The sequence below is a fragment of the Euleptes europaea genome, chromosome 19 (assembly GCF_029931775.1).
Source record: "Euleptes europaea isolate rEulEur1 chromosome 19, rEulEur1.hap1, whole genome shotgun sequence".
Taxonomy (NCBI): Eukaryota; Metazoa; Chordata; class Lepidosauria; order Squamata; family Sphaerodactylidae; genus Euleptes; species Euleptes europaea.
In genome coordinates this window covers 1,236,922-1,254,249 of record NC_079330.1, presented here as the reverse complement: position 1 = coordinate 1,254,249, position 17,328 = coordinate 1,236,922, and the positions used below count along the sequence as shown (strand labels likewise).

The 17,328-nt window shown below is 51.4% G+C and overlaps 1 protein-coding gene and 1 non-coding gene across 2 annotated transcripts in view; one reads left to right on the top strand and one right to left on the bottom strand.

Moving 5' to 3' along the window:
- Positions 1-17,328, bottom strand: part of IGSF21 (immunoglobin superfamily member 21) — a 159,288-nt gene that overhangs the window by 64,255 nt on the left and 77,705 nt on the right. Inside the window, exon 3 of the mRNA XM_056865473.1 lies at positions 3,531-3,652. Coding sequence (XP_056721451.1) covers positions 3,531-3,652 — 122 coding nt within the window. The remainder of the gene's footprint in view (positions 1-3,530; positions 3,653-17,328) is intronic.
- TRNAE-UUC (transfer RNA glutamic acid (anticodon UUC)) lies at positions 15,377-15,448 on the top strand. Its single transcript has one exon. It is a non-coding gene; the product is annotated as a tRNA-Glu (tRNA).

Genomic DNA, 17,328 nt, shown 5'->3' with positions numbered 1-17,328 from the left:
GTTGCCAATCTCCAGGTAGTGGCTGGAGATCTCCCACTATTACAACTGATTTCCAGCCGATAGGGATCAGTTCCCTTGGAGAAAATGGCCGCTTTGGCCATTGAACTCTATGGCATTGAAGTCCCTCCCCTCCCTAAACCCCACCCTCCTCTGGCTCTACCCCAAAAACTTCCAGCCGGCGGCAAAGGGACCTGGCAACCCTACAAAAAAAGTAGGTGAAGTGTGTATCTTTCCTGCCCTTTAGTAGATCCAACTAGTTCTCCTTCAAACAAAGATGAAGATGCCTCAGACCTTTAGTTCACCTAATTCGATATTACCCACTCTGGCAAGCCTGTAAGCATTATAATGTTAATACCTTCATTAGATCCACAATACTTTGGACAACAGCCCCTCACATAGCTCCACGCAAAATGGAAGCTTGAGCAGGATTGCTGGCGCTGCGAGATCAAAAGCACATGATCCGCTTCCAGCTGCGCCACCCTCACCTTGCCATCGACAGTCACTGGCAAACGCCACCTAGGCACAGCTGGCAAGCACCCCTGGGCATGCCACAGGAGGGCGCCATTCCATCTCCCAAAGGAGCTGCAAGTCAACCGGGGAAGGCCGTGGGGCGGCAGTCAGCCATACCGTTGGGAAGGGAGCCAGAAGCTGCACCCAGCAGTGCCGCCACAATGCCCTGGGCGGGCCCTCGAGCTGAGCTGCAGAAGACGACAATGAATGGGGCCCTGATTAGGAATCGGCTGGCAGCTCTTAAAAATAGGCAGTGTTGCGGGATGTAATTAATTAGTTGAATGTGTGTGTGTGTGGGGGAAACCAGCACAAAGAGAGATGCTGGGAGTGAAGGGAAGGAAGAAAGCAAGGAAGGGAATTGGAGCGATCCTGGGAAAGGAGGGGGCTACAGCCTCGCTTAAAAGCACACGAGTCCCACCACACCCACCACAAAGAGGGGATGCTTTGTGGCTCAGCTCCTGAAGCCATGTCTGCCCCCCAAGTTCCTATGGGCCCCTCCTCCCCTGCCATTGATTGGGGAGGGACAGTGGCTCAGTGGTAGAGCATCTGCTTGGCATGCAGAAGGTCCCCGGTTCAATCCCTGGCATCTCCAGTGAAAGGGACTAGGCAAGGAGGTGATGTGAAAGACCCCTGCCTGAAACTCTGGAGAGCCGCTGCCGGTCTGAGAAGACAATACTGACTTCGATGGACCTTGATGATCTGATTCAGTATAAGGCAGCTTCATGTGTTCATTTAGATAACCGGAGGTCAAAGAGGAGGGGTGAAAATGGCAGCTGGAAGAAAAGCACCTGCTGTTGGTGATGGGGTGGCAGGGGAGGGGGTTGCCCATCTCTTCTCAAGGTGACCCACCAGCAAAGACCAGGACTGCACACTGTTCCGTGAGCCAATGCGCATGTCAAAGGCACAAATCCCTTTGCTGGAAGAAACAGAGAAAACGGCGGGCATCCAAAAGCAGGCCTTGGACCTTGTTGAATCTTGCCCCCCACCAAAGACCATTCAGCCAAGGAACTCAAGGGGAACATCCCAAGGAGTCATTCCTCCACAAATGTAATCCTCCAAACAACCCTGTTAGGTAGGTTATACTGAGAAATGGTGGCCCACCCCGTCCGTTACCTGCCAAGAGGGACAGACAAGGAAGAGCCAGGCCACCCAAGTTTGCTATAGGAAAAAGCAGGGGTTTGAACTGGGGCCTCTCCAGCCAAAGTCCTGCCCTGGCTCTGGGGCCCTCAGAAGGAAAGGATCAGCCCCACTGAATGGAAATCACAGTCACACAAGGACAAGAGCCCTGCAGAATGAAAAGCTAGCACTGAAGGAAAACCAGGGAAAGGGGAACATGCAGAATGATGGCAGTTCCAGCATTATTGTGAGCCCTCGTGCTGCTTTTTTCACAACCTCCAGGTACTAGCTGGAGATTTCCTGCTATTACAATTGATCTCCAGCCGATAGAGATCAGTTCACCTGGAGAAAATGGCCGCTTTGGCAATTGGACCCTATGGCATTGAAGTCTCTCCCCTCCCCTTCTCGGGCTCCGCCCCAAAAACCTCCCACCGGTGGCAAAGAGGGACCTGGCAACCCTACCCCCCACAGATAACGTTGCCCATTTTCCTTAGGCAAATTGCATCTCTCCAGAAAATCTTCCTCGCCTCATTCTCCCACTTCCCCGTGCAAAGGCAGTCCAACGCTTCGACAGCTGCAGTGCCGGGAATCTCTCTTGCTCAAAATGCATTAATTTGTAAATATCTTCATTTATATGTAAATGTGGATTTCTTGTCCCTGAAGTGTCCCCAGCCAATCAGGAAGCACCAACGGCAGCTTTCGCATCAAACTTTGGTCGCAACGCTTTGGGTTGTTGGGCCGGCGGCTTTTTTCGTATTGTCGTCTCCCCCTCTGCCTTTAATATTTATTTCAAATGCTTCTCCTCCCCACCCCATCTCCCCTCTCCAGAATGGATCATGTGTGAAATAACCATTGTGCATTTTGACATCTTCATTTCCCACTAAAACCCTCTCTCATGTCAGTGCAAAGGAGCTCCTGCGACTTCCAAGATATGAAGGAAGAAAAGCAGGAGACAAACTGAAACGGGAGACCAGTGGGAGCTTCTCAGAAAGGTCTGGTGGCCCAGCATCTTAACCCTTGCCATTCACTATGGATGCTACACAGTTGCATAATTGTATTTATTCATTATTTATTTACTTTATTTATACCCCTCCTTTCTTCCCACAGGGGACCTAAAACAGCTTACATTTTTTTTCTTCTCCACTATTTTACAATCACAACAACCCTGTGTGGTAGTTTAGGCTGAGAGTGTGTGACTGGCCCACAGTCACCAGCAAGCTTCCATGGAAGAGTAGGAATTTGAACCTGGGTCTCCCAGATCTTAGTCTTATACTCTAACCACTACAGCACACTGGCTCAGCATAACCCCACCGTTTCAATTCAAAAAAACCCATTTCTATTTCACTTCTCCTACATGCAAATAAAAATCAAGGATTTTCACTCCTTTTTGTGTTTCCTCGAATGGGTCCTGTACACGAATGCATTTTCAACAGTAGTCAGCATCAATTAATCAGCATTACAGATATAATAAATGGGTTAAACCACATGTGTAAAGAGTGTATAAACAACATATGAAAACTACATAATGTGGATATGCAGCAGAAACTCAACCGCAAAAAAGCAAAGAACAGCTGACAAAAACATCAATGGATTCAACAGAAACCCAATAAGGGTCCCTGTGCTCCTCCCTCTTCCGGGCACCACTCTAGAAACACTACTTGGGAAGGGTCATAGCTCTGTGGTGGAGCATCTGCTTGGCATGCAGAAGGTCCCAGATTCAATCCCCAGCATCTCCAGTTGAAGGGAGTAGGCAGGTAGGTGATGTGAAAGACCCCTGCCTGAGACCCTGGAGAGCCACTGCCGGTCTGAGTAGACAATAATGACTATGATGGACTAAGGGTCTGGTTCAGTATAAGGCAGCTTCATGTGTTCATGTGTACTTGTGCAGAGACCACAGGACTTACCGCACGGTAGACTGATACACCAGATCTTCCCTCTTCCGATAATTCTCCATGTGCGACTGATTGGTGGAGAACATGGCATCAAAGGTGAAAATCTTCTGCTTGATGGTCCCGCCGTCCGTTACCTGCCAAGAGGGACAGACAAGGAAGAGCCAGTCAGCAAAAAGGAGCTCCTAGCAGGACATCTGCAGCGTCTGACTCTTACAGGGCTCTTGTCTCATGCTCCATGGAAAGGAAAAGGGTGGGGGGGAGTCACCACTGCAGCTGACCAAGGGCTCTTTGTTAGGTGTGAATCTGCATTATAAGCAAGGTGCTGCTGGCAGAGAGTGGGGGGGGGGGCTGGCAAGCTCCTTTCTAATGTTTTTGGTTTCCTTGCACTGAATTTTCACCATTAAAAGGTACACATTTTCCAACATGATTCTGTAACAATAAATAAGGAGAATGTGTATCTGATACATATTAATAATGCACATGGTATATATAAACACTGTATTAAAGTGTGTAAAAACCATCCAAAGTGCAGGCATAACCCAACACAAATCATCCCAAAAAACCAACCGCAGAAGGCTGGGGCCTGAAGCCAGTGAGAAGATCAGAAGAAGAAGAAGGAGGAGGAGGAGGAGGAGAAGGAGAAGGAGGAGAAGAAGAGTTGGTTTTTATATGCCGACTTTCTCTTCCACTTAAGGGAGACTCAAACCGGCTTCCAATCACCTTCCCTTCCCCTCCCCACAACAGACACCCTGTGAGGTGGGTGGGGTTGAGAGGGTGTGACTTGCCCAAGGTCACCCAGCTGGCTTTGTGTGTAGGAGCGGGGCAACAAATCCAGCTCTCCAGATTAGTGTCTGCCGCTCATGTGGAGGAGTGGGGAATCGAACCCGGTTCTCCAGATCAGAATCCACCGCTCCAAACCACCGCTCTTAACCACTGCACCACGCTGGCTCACAGGTATATGTCAGTTAGTATAAAAGGAAGAAAACAGGTCCCATTCATTGACCTCGCCAGTTTGTGCCAACCTGCCATACTGCTGAATATGTGTGTGTGTGTGTGGGGGACTGCCCATTTTCCATTCATGTATTCACCACCGCCAGGTAACGTTGGTCCAGTCCGTGACAGCTCCTGACGCTGCTACCAGAGTTGCTTTGCTCAGATGGAAGCAGCCTTCCCCCGGCACCAGATGCTCCTTCTGCGGGAGGAAAGCACCTCTGCTAGTGGACAGGATCTGCCAAATCCAACTTACTCTCTTGGCCTAACCTACCTCACAGGGCTGTTGGGGGACATAAATGAGAGGGGAACTTTGCCGGCTACTCAGAACTCCTTGGAGGAAGGGAGGGATAAAACGCTATCAGCAGATTGGGGGTTTCCAGGCATGGAGGGTGTGTCTGGATACATATAAGCCTTGTGGAATTCCCACAGGAATGTAGGTTGCAACCAGTGTCTAAGAGGCAGACCCAAACCCACATTCACATACACACGCCAGGAGTTCACTGACATTCACAGGTATCAACGGGAGGATGTGGACTGGAGGCCATGCCGCAGCACACCTATGGACAGGTGCCCAACCTGCCACCTAAGGAAGACTGGTTTCCTTCCTTCTTTCTGAGACACCGTCATCAGGCAATGGTGGTGCTTTTTTCTGGAGACCGTTCCAGGGCCCTGGCTGCCTTTCATTTGTTGCTGAGCATTTTCTTGTGATTTACGGGGCTCTGGCTGGTCTTATTAGTGTGTTTTGTTTCTGTGATAGTGCTTTTAACTTGTATTATTTAATGCATGTCTGTTAGCCGCTTTGTGGATTCTCGAATTGAAAGGTACGTATAAATATTTCAGCACGCGCACACACAGCTTCGTTTTGTCTGCCTCCTGCCTCCGGCCATTGAACCTGATTTCTTAAATAAACTCTGTTGTCAAATGGGTTCTCGCGCATAGTTATTTCTCAAACCCCCTTCCTCTCCCCCACCCCACCCCTCAGCCATAAGATTAGAAAATACATTATTCTTTCCCTTCTCTCCCCACCTCCAACTCTTGCTTCAGCTTACTCGCGGCTAGGCCATGTTTAAAAATAAATTAGTACAAAAGTTGAGAGAGAAAGAATTGTCCAGGGGGTGAGGATTTGAAAAACCAGAAAAGAAAAAGCCAACGAAATAAAGAGACTTTGATCCGCAAACTTCCACAAGCGGCACTCAAAATCTCGCAAGAGAGAGATGAATCCAGAAAGCGCGCCGGAGGGGCCAAAAAACGGCGGAGGGGGACGGGCTCAGGGCTACCGCAGAGCAGGCTATGGCACCGTAAGTCTTTTCCTGGGCTGTTGCCCTGACCCATCTCCACCACCACCCCGCAAGCCAGAAAGCACTTTTGACAGGGCTGGATTTCTCTCCCCACTCCTACCGTTGTGATTTCCCAGTCAACAACCCCCTCACTTTCTTTGCACAGCCTTGCAGGGGATTCTGAGGGCAGGTTTATCTTGCAGGCTTATGCCTGTTTTGCAAATGTTCCCTTGGGAACCCAGGGATCTGTCACCCTAGGGGGGTTGCCATAAAGCCCTCTTACCAAACGGCAAGTCTTAGTTTTTGGTTTAATTTTCTAAAATTCATTTCCAAATTGGATCATCTGTGGGTTTCTTTAAGCTCCTTCATTTCATCGGCAACTTTCATTCACCATTGACATCACCATTGTGTGTGTGTCCATTGCTAAAACACTACGAATGCAATCCGGATGTGACTGCACATATGATTATCTTCCAATACTCTCTGTGAGGACACAAAAAGAATCTGGAGACTCTATCCTAGGTACAATCACACTGAGAATGATAAAACCTTGCCAAAAAACAACAACAACCCTGCTCACTCTATCTCTCTGGTGTGCTCATGTGCCCCTCTGCACTGTTAAAACACCCCAAATAACTCAACACATGCATGTCCAGATTGCTTTTTTGCAAGGTTTTAGGTATGTGCATAAGTAACACAGGGAGAGGAGAAAGATGCGAATGAATTGAAGGAGCTGGACAAACCGTGCATGTGCGGTGCTCTGGCTAAACCTGGAAATAGAAAAATGGAGGATTCTTACTGCTCTGGAATAAAAAATATGGAACTTCAAAATCCAGGCACAAATTTCAGAAGCACCCCTAAACTAGCAGCTGTGTACACACTGGATGAGAGTACACCCCCTCTTGGTCTGAATTCGAATGGTGGATAAAAGAAGGGTTGGTTTTTGTATGCCGACTTTCTCTACCGCTTAAGGGAGACTCAAACCGGCTTACAATCACCTTCCCTTTCCCCTCCCCACAACACATGCCCTGTGAGGTAGGTGGGGCTGAGAGAGCCATGACTTGCCCAAGGTCACCCAGCTGGCTTCATGTGAAGGAGTGGGGAAACAAATCCAGTTCACCAGGTTAGCCTCCGCCGCTCATGTGGAGGAGGAGTGGGGAATCGAACCCGGTTCTCCAGATCAGAGTCCACCCCTCCAAACCACCGCTCTTAACCACTACACTCACGCTGCACGCAGCAGCCACCTGTCCCTTAGATGTGGGGTGGAAAAATGGATTTGCTCTCTGTGGCTTTTTGCAAAATATGCCAAAGAGAAAAAGCAGGTGCCGGCCTGCCTGTCTTCAGGAGGAGGGGGCAGATCAACTGCTCCACTCTCCTCTGTGGCCGCCCCACATCCAAATTGCGCACCGCATCTCTGAGATAATACCCGACAAGGCGCGAATCTGCTAATGAAATAACGCACCTGGAGGCTGTGTCAGAATGTCTCTTCCATGGGAAATGTGAAGACACAGATGGTGCTAATAGACTCCAGAAGCAACCTCTGGGGAATAAATAAATATATAAGGACGTGGGGAGGTGGAGCTCTTGGTACGTGGCGGCAGAGGGAGCGAGAGGCGGTAGAAGAGGAAGGCCTTCCCAGGGAAGGGGCACCTGGCTTTCTGGTGGCACCGGGCACTCTTCCTGGAAGGGCCTCCACCTCCCTGGACAGATGCTTCTTCCATGAAACTGACCTAAACCTCCACAGCTGGAAGATCGCACCCTTTCTGGGTCAGATCAAGGGCACATCTGCTGCTTCTGTTTCAGAAATGGGCCACGCAAGGTGAGGACTTCCCTCCGCTTGCCTTCAGCAGCTGCTGTGCCAAGCCAGGCCACCCATGCCCACTGGGGCGGAGCGCACGTCTTGCGCCGCCCATCGCTGTTTGCATGGGAAGGCCTAAATCATATTGCTGTTGAGCTCTCCTGGCTAAGAACCAGAGACAGACCTGTCATCTATGAATCTGTCAAATGTTTCGTTTTTAAAAAATGCAAGGGGTATTTTAGAATCACAGAGTTGGAAGGGGTCACCAGGGTCATCTAGTCCAACCCCCTGCACAATGCAGGGAACTCACAACTACCTCCCCACCACACACACCCAGCGACCCCTACACCATGCCCAGAAGATGGCCAAGATGCCCTCCCTCTCATGATCTGCTTAAGGTCATAGAATCAGCCTTGCTGACAGATGGCCATCTAACCTCTTCTTAAAAACCTCCAGGGAAGGAGAGCTTACCACCTCCCGAAGAAGCCTGTTTCACTGAGGAACCGCTCTGTTAGAAATGTCTAGATGGAAACTCTTTTGATTTAATTTCAACCCGTTGGTTCTGGTCCGACCTTCTGGAGCAACAAAAAACAACTCGGCACCCTCCTCAACATGACAGCCCTTCAAGTACTTGAAGATGGCAGGGAATTCCATAACAACATCATGTTCTGGGAAGAACTGCCAATCTTTGCCTTGCCAGTCAACTTAGTTGAGTGACTGACACCCACCCCCCTTTGCATACTTGTAATAGGCTCATGTTAGCGATCTTGCCATGTGCCCTGCTGGAAAGGGTTGCGTTTGGGGAACTGGCCGACTAGCAATGGATGAGGTCCAGCTGGAACCAGTGGACTTCCTGGCCTCAGGCCCCAGCCCCCATCCAAGCAGGTCTCAGACACCCACGTTCGTGGGTGGACAGACCTGCCGCTGGCCGGGAAAAGGGCTCCCTGCGGCTGGAACCGTCCCCTGCGCTTACGCCCTTTTCCCAGATGAAACAGTTCCACTCATTCAGGAAGGAGTTGAGAGAGCTCTGCTAACACACAATTATGACTCTAAACAAGACAGGCGGGAGACTCTCTGAACTCCTTTCTGCCTTTTATCAGATCTGTTGCGCCAAGCATCAATTTAACGAATTAATTTTACAAATTAAATTACACAATGCAATAGACATGCTCTGTTTATGCCGCCTACAAAGACCACAGCGTGCTGCAATTGCGAGCCAGATATGCACACACAAAAAGGGGGGTGCGCATAGAGCGTTCAGCTGACACTTGACCTGGAACAGAAGCAGCCAAGGTTGTGTGGATGAGATTTTCCGCCCAAAATCAATTAGGCTGGCCCAAGAAAAAGGATGTCAGGGTGGAGCCCCCCACGGCACTTCCAACCTGCAGTGGAATCTTCCTGCCTGCCTCTTTGCCTTTGACCCCCCCCTCCAGAAGAAAGCAGCAGGTGGTTGCCATTTCCCTTCTAACACTTCAAAAAAGCAGCACCCACCTTCCCTCTCAGAAGAGAAGCACCTGAGCCCCCCTCCCTTGGCAATTTCCCCTGGGCGGCTCCAGCTCTGGAGTCACCTTAAAATTTCGCTCCTCCCTTGGATCAGAGCCCAGCAGATGCGAGAGGGAGAGATCAAAGCCGGGAGACCACCCCCCTTCCCAAACACCTTCGCTGACACCCTCTGCACAGCAGGGGCCAGGCCTTGATCTGGCACTTAAGATGCTCCCGGCATCCTCCCTCCCTGCTGAAATCTCACTCTGGTGTGTGTGTTTTTTTATTATAGGGGGACGGGTGGGGGACGGAAGAGAGCTGAGCTGTCAGTAAAACTGTCTCCACAAATTTATTTGCCTAAGCCAAGGTTTTATTACAAAGAAAATACACACTCTCACATACACAAGATAAAGAACCGCAGAGAGAATTATCCGGGCTGTAAATCTCCAGCACTTTGGGGAGACGTGCGGGGGAAGTTTTCAAGGGCACGTCCAGTGGTGGAGGGGGGGTTGGCTGAAAACTCTTTGGTGAGTCTGGACAGAGCAAATGACCGGGCTCCTTCGTCCCTGCGCTGAAAGGCACAGAAGGAAGCCGCCCAGGTGGTCACCTGAGCTCCACAGGGCCTCCTCCGAGTGAGAGAGGCAGAGGAAGGCTTTCCTCCACCCAAGAGGCCGGGGACTGCAGGGGCAGCAAACGCACCCCCCCGGCCCCCCAAGAACACTCCGCCCGGCACCGTAGGTCCATCTAACCCCCTCTTGTCCGTTCTGGCTGACTCTCCAGGGCCTCAGATAGAGTAGGTGTGAGTGGGGGGACTTCAATCTGAGAAGAGTTTTATTAGTTCCCTCTGACACTTCTTGGTGGCAACCAGGAGGAGGAGGAGGAGGAGGAAGAAGAGGAAGAGGAAGAGGAAGAGGAGGGGGAAGAGGAAGAGGAGAAGAAGAAGAAGAAGAAGAAGGAGGAGGAGGAGGAGGAGGAGGAGGAGGAGGAGAAGGAGAAGAGGTTTTTATATGCTGACTTTCTCTACCACGTACTGGAGAACCAAACCAGCTTACATTCACCTTCCCTCCCGCCCCCCAATGACAGACACCCTGTGAGGCAGGTAGGGCTGAGAGAGCTGTAATGGAGCTGTGACTAGCCCAAGATTACCCAGCTGGCTTCATGTGTGGGAGTGGAGAAACAATCGCTTCCCCTCCCCACAACAGACACCCTGTGAGGTAGGTGAGGCTGAGAGAATGTGACTAGCCCAAGGTCACCCAGCTGGCTTCGTGCGTAGGAGTGGGGAAACAAATCCGGTTCACCAGATTAGCCTCCGCCGCTCATGTGGAGGAGTGGGGAATCGAACCTGGTTCTCCAGATCAGACTCCATCACTCCAAACCACCGCTCTTAACCACTACACCATGCTGGCTCTCTTAACCAGCTGTTGCCTCCACCTCTCTCTGGATCTGGGAGAAACCGAAGACAGCCGCCCTTCAGTCTGGGAGGAGGGCAGATTGTCCCTCATTCATCAGGAAAGGACCCGTCCATCAAATCCCCGATGCCCACAGTGGAAGGCATAAAAGAATGAGGTGGTTGGGGATGGGGGGGGCTCTGTCAGCTTTGATCATCATCCCACTCCTGGTACACTGGCACAGCTGATACGCGCTGGCAGCGGAACTGGCCTCCCTGTCACGAAATAGAGAATGGGGCTGGGGAGGGAGGGAGGAAGAAAACTCTTTTCTGAGAATCCCTTTGTTGGCAGGGCCCATTTGGAAAACCACAGCTTTGGTGCCAGGATGAATGATCTCACCGTCCTGACAGCCTCCTTGACGTATAAGGCAGGCCGCCTGCGTGCTACAAATTCTTCTGCAGCATTTTAAAGGGAGGGAGGGGACAAGCACCGAAGCAGGTGCCCTTCAAAACGATGGGGTATGGAGCATTCAAGGACCACACTTGTCCCAAGCTATTAAGCGTCGGCGGGCCATGCCGCAGAGGGGGAAACGCCCTGCTCTCCCAGGCCCAATCCCCAGAGCTCAGCTTTCTCTGCGTGAGACCTTGCAGAGCCTTTGGAAGCCCCAGCAGGTGGGGCTTCAGATGCTCACAGAGATGAGCTGAACAAGTTCCCGTCTACAAGAGCCAGCAGCCAAAACAGCGAAATGGCACCGCTCCCTAAATCAGGTTCTGAGGGAGACTAATGCTCCCGTGCCCCACTGGGGAACATCCAGAGACATCTGGTTTGGGGCACTGTTGAAAAGGGGATGCTGGACCAGGGCGATCTTTGATCTGACCTTCTAAGGCGATTAACACATTTTTATTTCGCCCTTCCTCCAGGGAACTCAAGACACTACACAGTTCTTCCCTCCTTCCCGTTACCTCGGGAGAGCGTGACTGGCCCCAGGTCTCCGAGGACGTTTAACAAAGAGGATATGAACCTGGGTCTCCCTCATCCTAGTTCAACACTCTAACCAGGACTGGTGCCTTCAGGCCCTGGAAACATCTTTCTGGCTGTGGCTGGAGGAGGATGAGAATGAGGATGAGGAGGACGAGGACAAAGAAGAATAAGAAGGAGGAGGAGGAGGAGGAGGAGGAGGAGGAGGAGGAGGAGGAGGAGGAGGAGGGAGGGACAATGTCTTAGTGGTAGAGCATCTGCTTGGCATGCAGAAGGTCCCAGGTTCAATCCCCGGCATTGCCGTTTGCTTTCTCCCTCCTAGGTCAGTCTAGGAAAGCAAAAGAGGCCTTTTAAAAGCTGAAGGGGGGGGACTGGTGCTGCCCCTTCCCTTTATTGGCTGGGGGCAGAGTGCCCACCCAGATGTGCTGACCACAGCTGCCTCACAGTTTCCCCAGAGAAAATAAGGTTTTTATTTTTTCCAGGTCATCAAGGAAAAATACAGGTGCCACAGAAGCCACGCTTGGACTGGACATGTCATTGTGTGGAACCTCCCCAAAACAGTGAGGAGGGGTACCCGGACGTCAGCACAGGAGAAAATCTCTACATAGGAGCAGCCATTCCGAAGTCTTCATGTCAAATTAAGGCAATTCCTTGGCTGAAATTCAGCGCTGTGCTGTGTGACACCAACCCAGGCTTGGCCAGTTCTGGAGAAAGGGAGGGGGCAAATCAGCCTTTTGTTTTTCCCTTCAACCTTCCCAGTCCTCAGTTTGCAGCTGGGGGAACAAATTGCAGCCAGGCTGCTTGGAAGCGGCTTGCACACGGGCTGGGCGCATTTCCACTTGGCCAGCGAAAGCAAAACAGATCAAGCCTGGCTCCCCCAGCAGGCTGCCGGCAGTTGCTCTCCAAAGCCCTGTTCGCCCCCCATCCTTCTTCGTGTTCTACAAAACCAATTACAGACTGGAAATAGCTGTAATAAAGTTGATATCCCACTTACGGCCCAATCCCGCCACCGCTGCAAGAAACCGTAATAGCGGCTGGGAAGAGAAAACAGCTCACAGCAGTTTCTCTCGGACTGTTTAAATTGCGTTCCAAGGATCTCACAGCTTTCCTTTCTCTCTCCTTGAACCTTTCCCAGAGTTACTGCAACAAGCTTCCCCCACACTACAATTTCCCTGCAATTCCGGGAATCCAAATGCCTAGATCTTTTGTTACCAGGGGTGGGGGGTTACCGATGCATTAGCTGCTGCTAATTCTTTGGGTGGTGGATCTGGGGCAGCTTGTCCATGCACAATCTATGCTGCATTTTCAGGTTGCGCCTTTTCTCCTTAGCTGGCTTTTGATGTGCAGTAATGCTCAGGCCCATTGATTAAACCACAGAGCGAGAAGGAACCCTGGTGCCATCGAGGGCAAGCTCCCCCTTTTTTTGGCACAGGGATTTGATCAAAAGGAGCCTTCCTGGGATGGCAGCTATGGCACCAGGATCCCTTTCCATGCTGTATTTTCATCCATGTGCACCTGTGCTGCTGCACATCAGTAAATATAAATGCCCATTGACATCAGGGATCCTACCACATTTCATTCACACACAACGTTTGTCGATCCCAGTTCCTGACCCGGGATTTCCCCACTGGATGAAACTGCAGCTCCCTCGGCCTCCAGCTCAGCTAATCCCATTTGAGAATTGTCACCCTAAAATCTGAAGCCTGTTTTTGCCCTGAGGCCAAAGCATCCCCCCGGTGGTGCCCCCAGCAACTGGTACCCAGAGACCAATGGCTATGAACATGGAGGTTCCAGTGAGCCACCATGACTGGCATCCAGCAACGGACTTATGATCCTCCATGAATTTCTCTAATTCCCTTTTAAAGCCCTGCGGCGCAGAGTGGTCAGCTGCTGTACTGCAGTCCAAGCTCTGCTAACGATCTGAGTTCGATCTTGATGGAAGTTGGCTTCAGGTAGCCGGCTCAAGGTTGACTCAGCCTTCCATACTTCTGAGGTCGGTAAAATAAGGACCCAGCTTGCTGGGGGTAAAGGGAAGACGACTGGGGAAGGCACTGGCAAACCACCCCGTAAACAAAGTCTGCCTCATAAATGTTGGGATGTGACATCACCCCATGGGTCAGGAATGATCCAGGGAACCTTTACCTCTTAAGTTCACAGCCATCCTTACATACTGTGGGAAAGAGTTCCGCATGACATAAGTAAGCTGCAACTTGGCGGAACTTTACACATATACACAACCCAAAGTCCCCAGGGAAAGACAAAAGTTCTCTCTCCGCAGCTCACGATTCATCTTCCTGTACTACTTTGGCATCTGCATGGACCCCAGCACGTAAAGTGCATGTGCCCCACCCAACCATAGGCAGCGGAGCAGGACAGGGCCTCCGATGCTCAATTCCCCATCCCATTTCCCAACATCACCCCCAAAAGCCCTCCCCCAGGAGCAAGCACACACCTCCAGGAAACAGCCCGTCATTCCGCAAATGGCAATTATGCCACCACCGGCTGCCTTCCCACCCCTCGTAGCCTCCAATGGCCAAGACACAGTGGGTGGGCAAGCTTGGGCATTCACTGGCATCTCAAGACCAGCAAAGAGCCCAGCACTATGGCAACGCCACCCCCTCTGCCCGGCTCAGAGGGAGAACTGATGTGCCGTGGCTCAGTTTCCTCCTTCAATCCAGAAGCCACTGATGTATTCTGTGTCCCATGGTCCTGTGTCCCCACCCCCAATTCCCCACCACATGATGATGCTCTCCAGCAACAACTGCCACCAAATTTCACCCAAATCAGAGGAAACTCTGGAGGTGCTCTCTCTCTTGGGAGTGGGCAAGAGAACTTCCAGTTAGGTATCTAACCAAGGGAGCTTCAACTCTCAAAAGCTTATTCTCTAAAATCCTTCTTGGTCTCTAAGGCACTCCTGGACTTGAACCTGGCTCTTCTCCTGCAGACCAACATGGCTATCCTCTGAAACTCTGGTCAGGTTGCGTTCCCAGACTACAGTTCCCCTGGAGGAAAGGGTAAACTCTATGGCCATATACCCCACTGTGGTCCCTCCCCCAAATCTCCACCCTCTATGGCATGTCTCTTAGAACAGACGCCCGATATCACTCACAATCTTTCTTCCCGAGCTCTAAGGAGAGCCAGCGTGGTGTAGTGGTTAAGAGTGGTGGTTTGAAGCGGTGGAGTCTGATCTGGAGAACCGGGTTTGATTCCCCCACTCCTCCACGTGAGCGGCAGCAGATGCTAATCTGGTGAACCGGGTTGGTTTCCTCACTCCTACACACAAACCCAGCTGGGTGACCTTGGGCTAGTCACAGCTCTCTTAGAGCTCTCTCAGCCCCACCTACCTCACAGGGTGTCTGTTGTGGGGAGGGGAAAGTGATTGTAAGCCGGTTTGAGTCTCCCTTAAGTGGTAGAGAAAGTCGGCATATAAAAACCAACTCTTCTTCTTCCTGCTCAATTTCTTTTCCATTCCAAAAGCAGTCAAAAGGAAGAGCCGTCCCTTCAGGGAAGGAACCCTGGCTGATCCCCTTGTGGGATGGCTGCGGAAGCAGGTATTGTCTGCGGGCTCAACTACCTCTCAAGCACGTCTGCCTGGGTAGAAAACTCCGCCTCGGACAGAGAGATGCATGCGCTTAAAAGCCGTTGCTATGGAAAATGCAGGGGGGCCCCCTCTTTTTTCCAACTCCCCCACTGGCATCAGCAAACAGACTTACGCACGGCCTAGGAACAAATAGAGCATTCAATTTGTTTTTCCGAGAGCAAGCTGTTTCCATCTTGCGGTAGAAATAATTAAGGATAAATTCAGCCCCTACTTTTCTGCTCACTGGTTCTCTCTGCTGCAGACAAGAGTCTGGCTACACCCCCACCCTCCCTGTCTCAACTCCTGCAGGATTTGCACCCCACATCTTTTCTCGCCCTGCCCTGGCAACTGCTTCTTTGGGAGGGGCTGTGGCTCAGTGGTAGAGCCTCTGTTTTTCATGCAGAAGGTCCCAGGTTCAATCCCCGGCATCTCCCGTTAAAGGGATTGGGCAAGTAGGTGATGTGAAAGACCTCCGCCTGAGACCCTGGAGAGCCGCTGCCGGTCTGAGTAGACGATGCTGACTTTGATGGACCCAGGGTCTGATTCAGTATAAGGCAGCTTCATGTGTTCTTGGGGACCCCTGGATATTTGGGTCCTAAAACAAGCATATCTCAAATGTGTGCTTCAAAAAACCTTCTAAACTTACTCAGCCTACCTCAAGAACATGCAAAGAGCCCGGCTGTGTCAACCTGGCAGTCCACCTGGTCCCACATCCCACTTCACACACTGGACAATCACATGCCCCAGTAGGGCCAAAGCAGGGGGGCCAAGGCTGTCCGTCCCCCACCGTCAGAGCAACAGGCATGGAGAAGTAGACTGCTTGCAAACATAGAGGTTCAAGTGAGCCATCCTTGCTAAGGGCCATCGATGGCCCTATATCCTTCTCCATGAAGTTGCCTAATCCCCCTTTAAAGGTAATGGCTATCACTACTTCCTGTGGCAGTGAGTTCCACAAGTTCACTGTATGTTGTGCTAAGAAGGTCTTCCTTTTGTTTGCTTCGAATTTTTTGCCCACCAACTTCACTGCACGCCTAGGAGTTCGGGCACTTTGGAAGAGGCAGGAAAAACATCTCGCCGCCCACTTTCTCCTCACCATGAGACCTTCCAAGCTCTCCTGCCCATCAAGTGTCGTAGCTGGGGTTGGGGCGTGGCTATTCCTGCACGCAGAAGCATCCAAATTGTCCTTCCGAGGAGTGAGAAAACAAATAACCTGCGCACATCTATGGGTGCAGAGGGGAGCCCAACCAGGCTGCAATGAGTTGGGTCGTATTTCCGTGCTCCTCCTCAGGCCTCAGTCAAATGACCAAGTGCCGACCAAAGGCTAGAGATTCCCATGGGACAAACAGTCCTGGGAGGTAGAAAGAAGCCCTCCAACTGCCCCCCGGCTTCGGCTGAGATACCTTTAGCTCTGGGGCGCCTGTCTTTCCTCCAGAAGCCTGCCTTCCAATCATCTTGCCGCCTTGGGGACCCTGTTTGAGTAGAAAAGCAGGCTTAAAATGTTTTAAATAAATAACATTTTTTAAAATAAAGGGATGCAGCGATTCCCCCACCCCCACCCCCAACCCAACTGGAGATGGTTTCTTGTCACTCTTTGCATGACCGTCCGCTCTCAGCAGCCTCTGGACATCTTGAGGAGGTGTCGGGCAGGGCTTTAATGTCTCATTCTCTTAACCGGCAATGGCAGGCACGGGCCCCTGCAGGAATTCCAGCTTGTCAGAGTCGATCAGGCAGGAGCTCAGAGAGTGTGGCCAGCATCTGTAATTCATCAACCCCGGCTCACCCTGTCTGATGGGTTTTTCACTCATCGGAGCAGAGCTGCTTCCTCCGGACGGGCGAGGGATGGTCTGACGTCCGCGGTGGCGGAAAGAGCATCATGGCTGCCGGGGATGGCTGCTAATTAGTCCTCTGTTACCCATCCTGCTGGCACCCAGGAGATTCAGGAAAGGGGTTTCCTCCAGAACTCCAGGAGCAAAAGCTATCCCTTGGGATTGCTTCAAGTCATCGCAGCCTGTCCACCGTGGACCACGCCGGCCAGTTGAGGGAAATCCTCCTCCTTTCGTTGTCATGCTCAGAATCATAACGTAGCTACCAGCCAGCATCCTAAAATGTGCTGAGTCCCCAAGACCATAAAGAAATCAAGGAAACTATTACTACTTGCCATGGTGGAACATAAGAACACAAGACCCCTGCTGGATCAGACCAATGAGAGTCCATCTAGTCCGGCAACCTGAACGCACGAAGCTGGCCGATACTGAATCAGACCCTTGGTCCATCTACTCAGACCAACAGCAGCTCTCCAGGTAGAGGTCTTTCA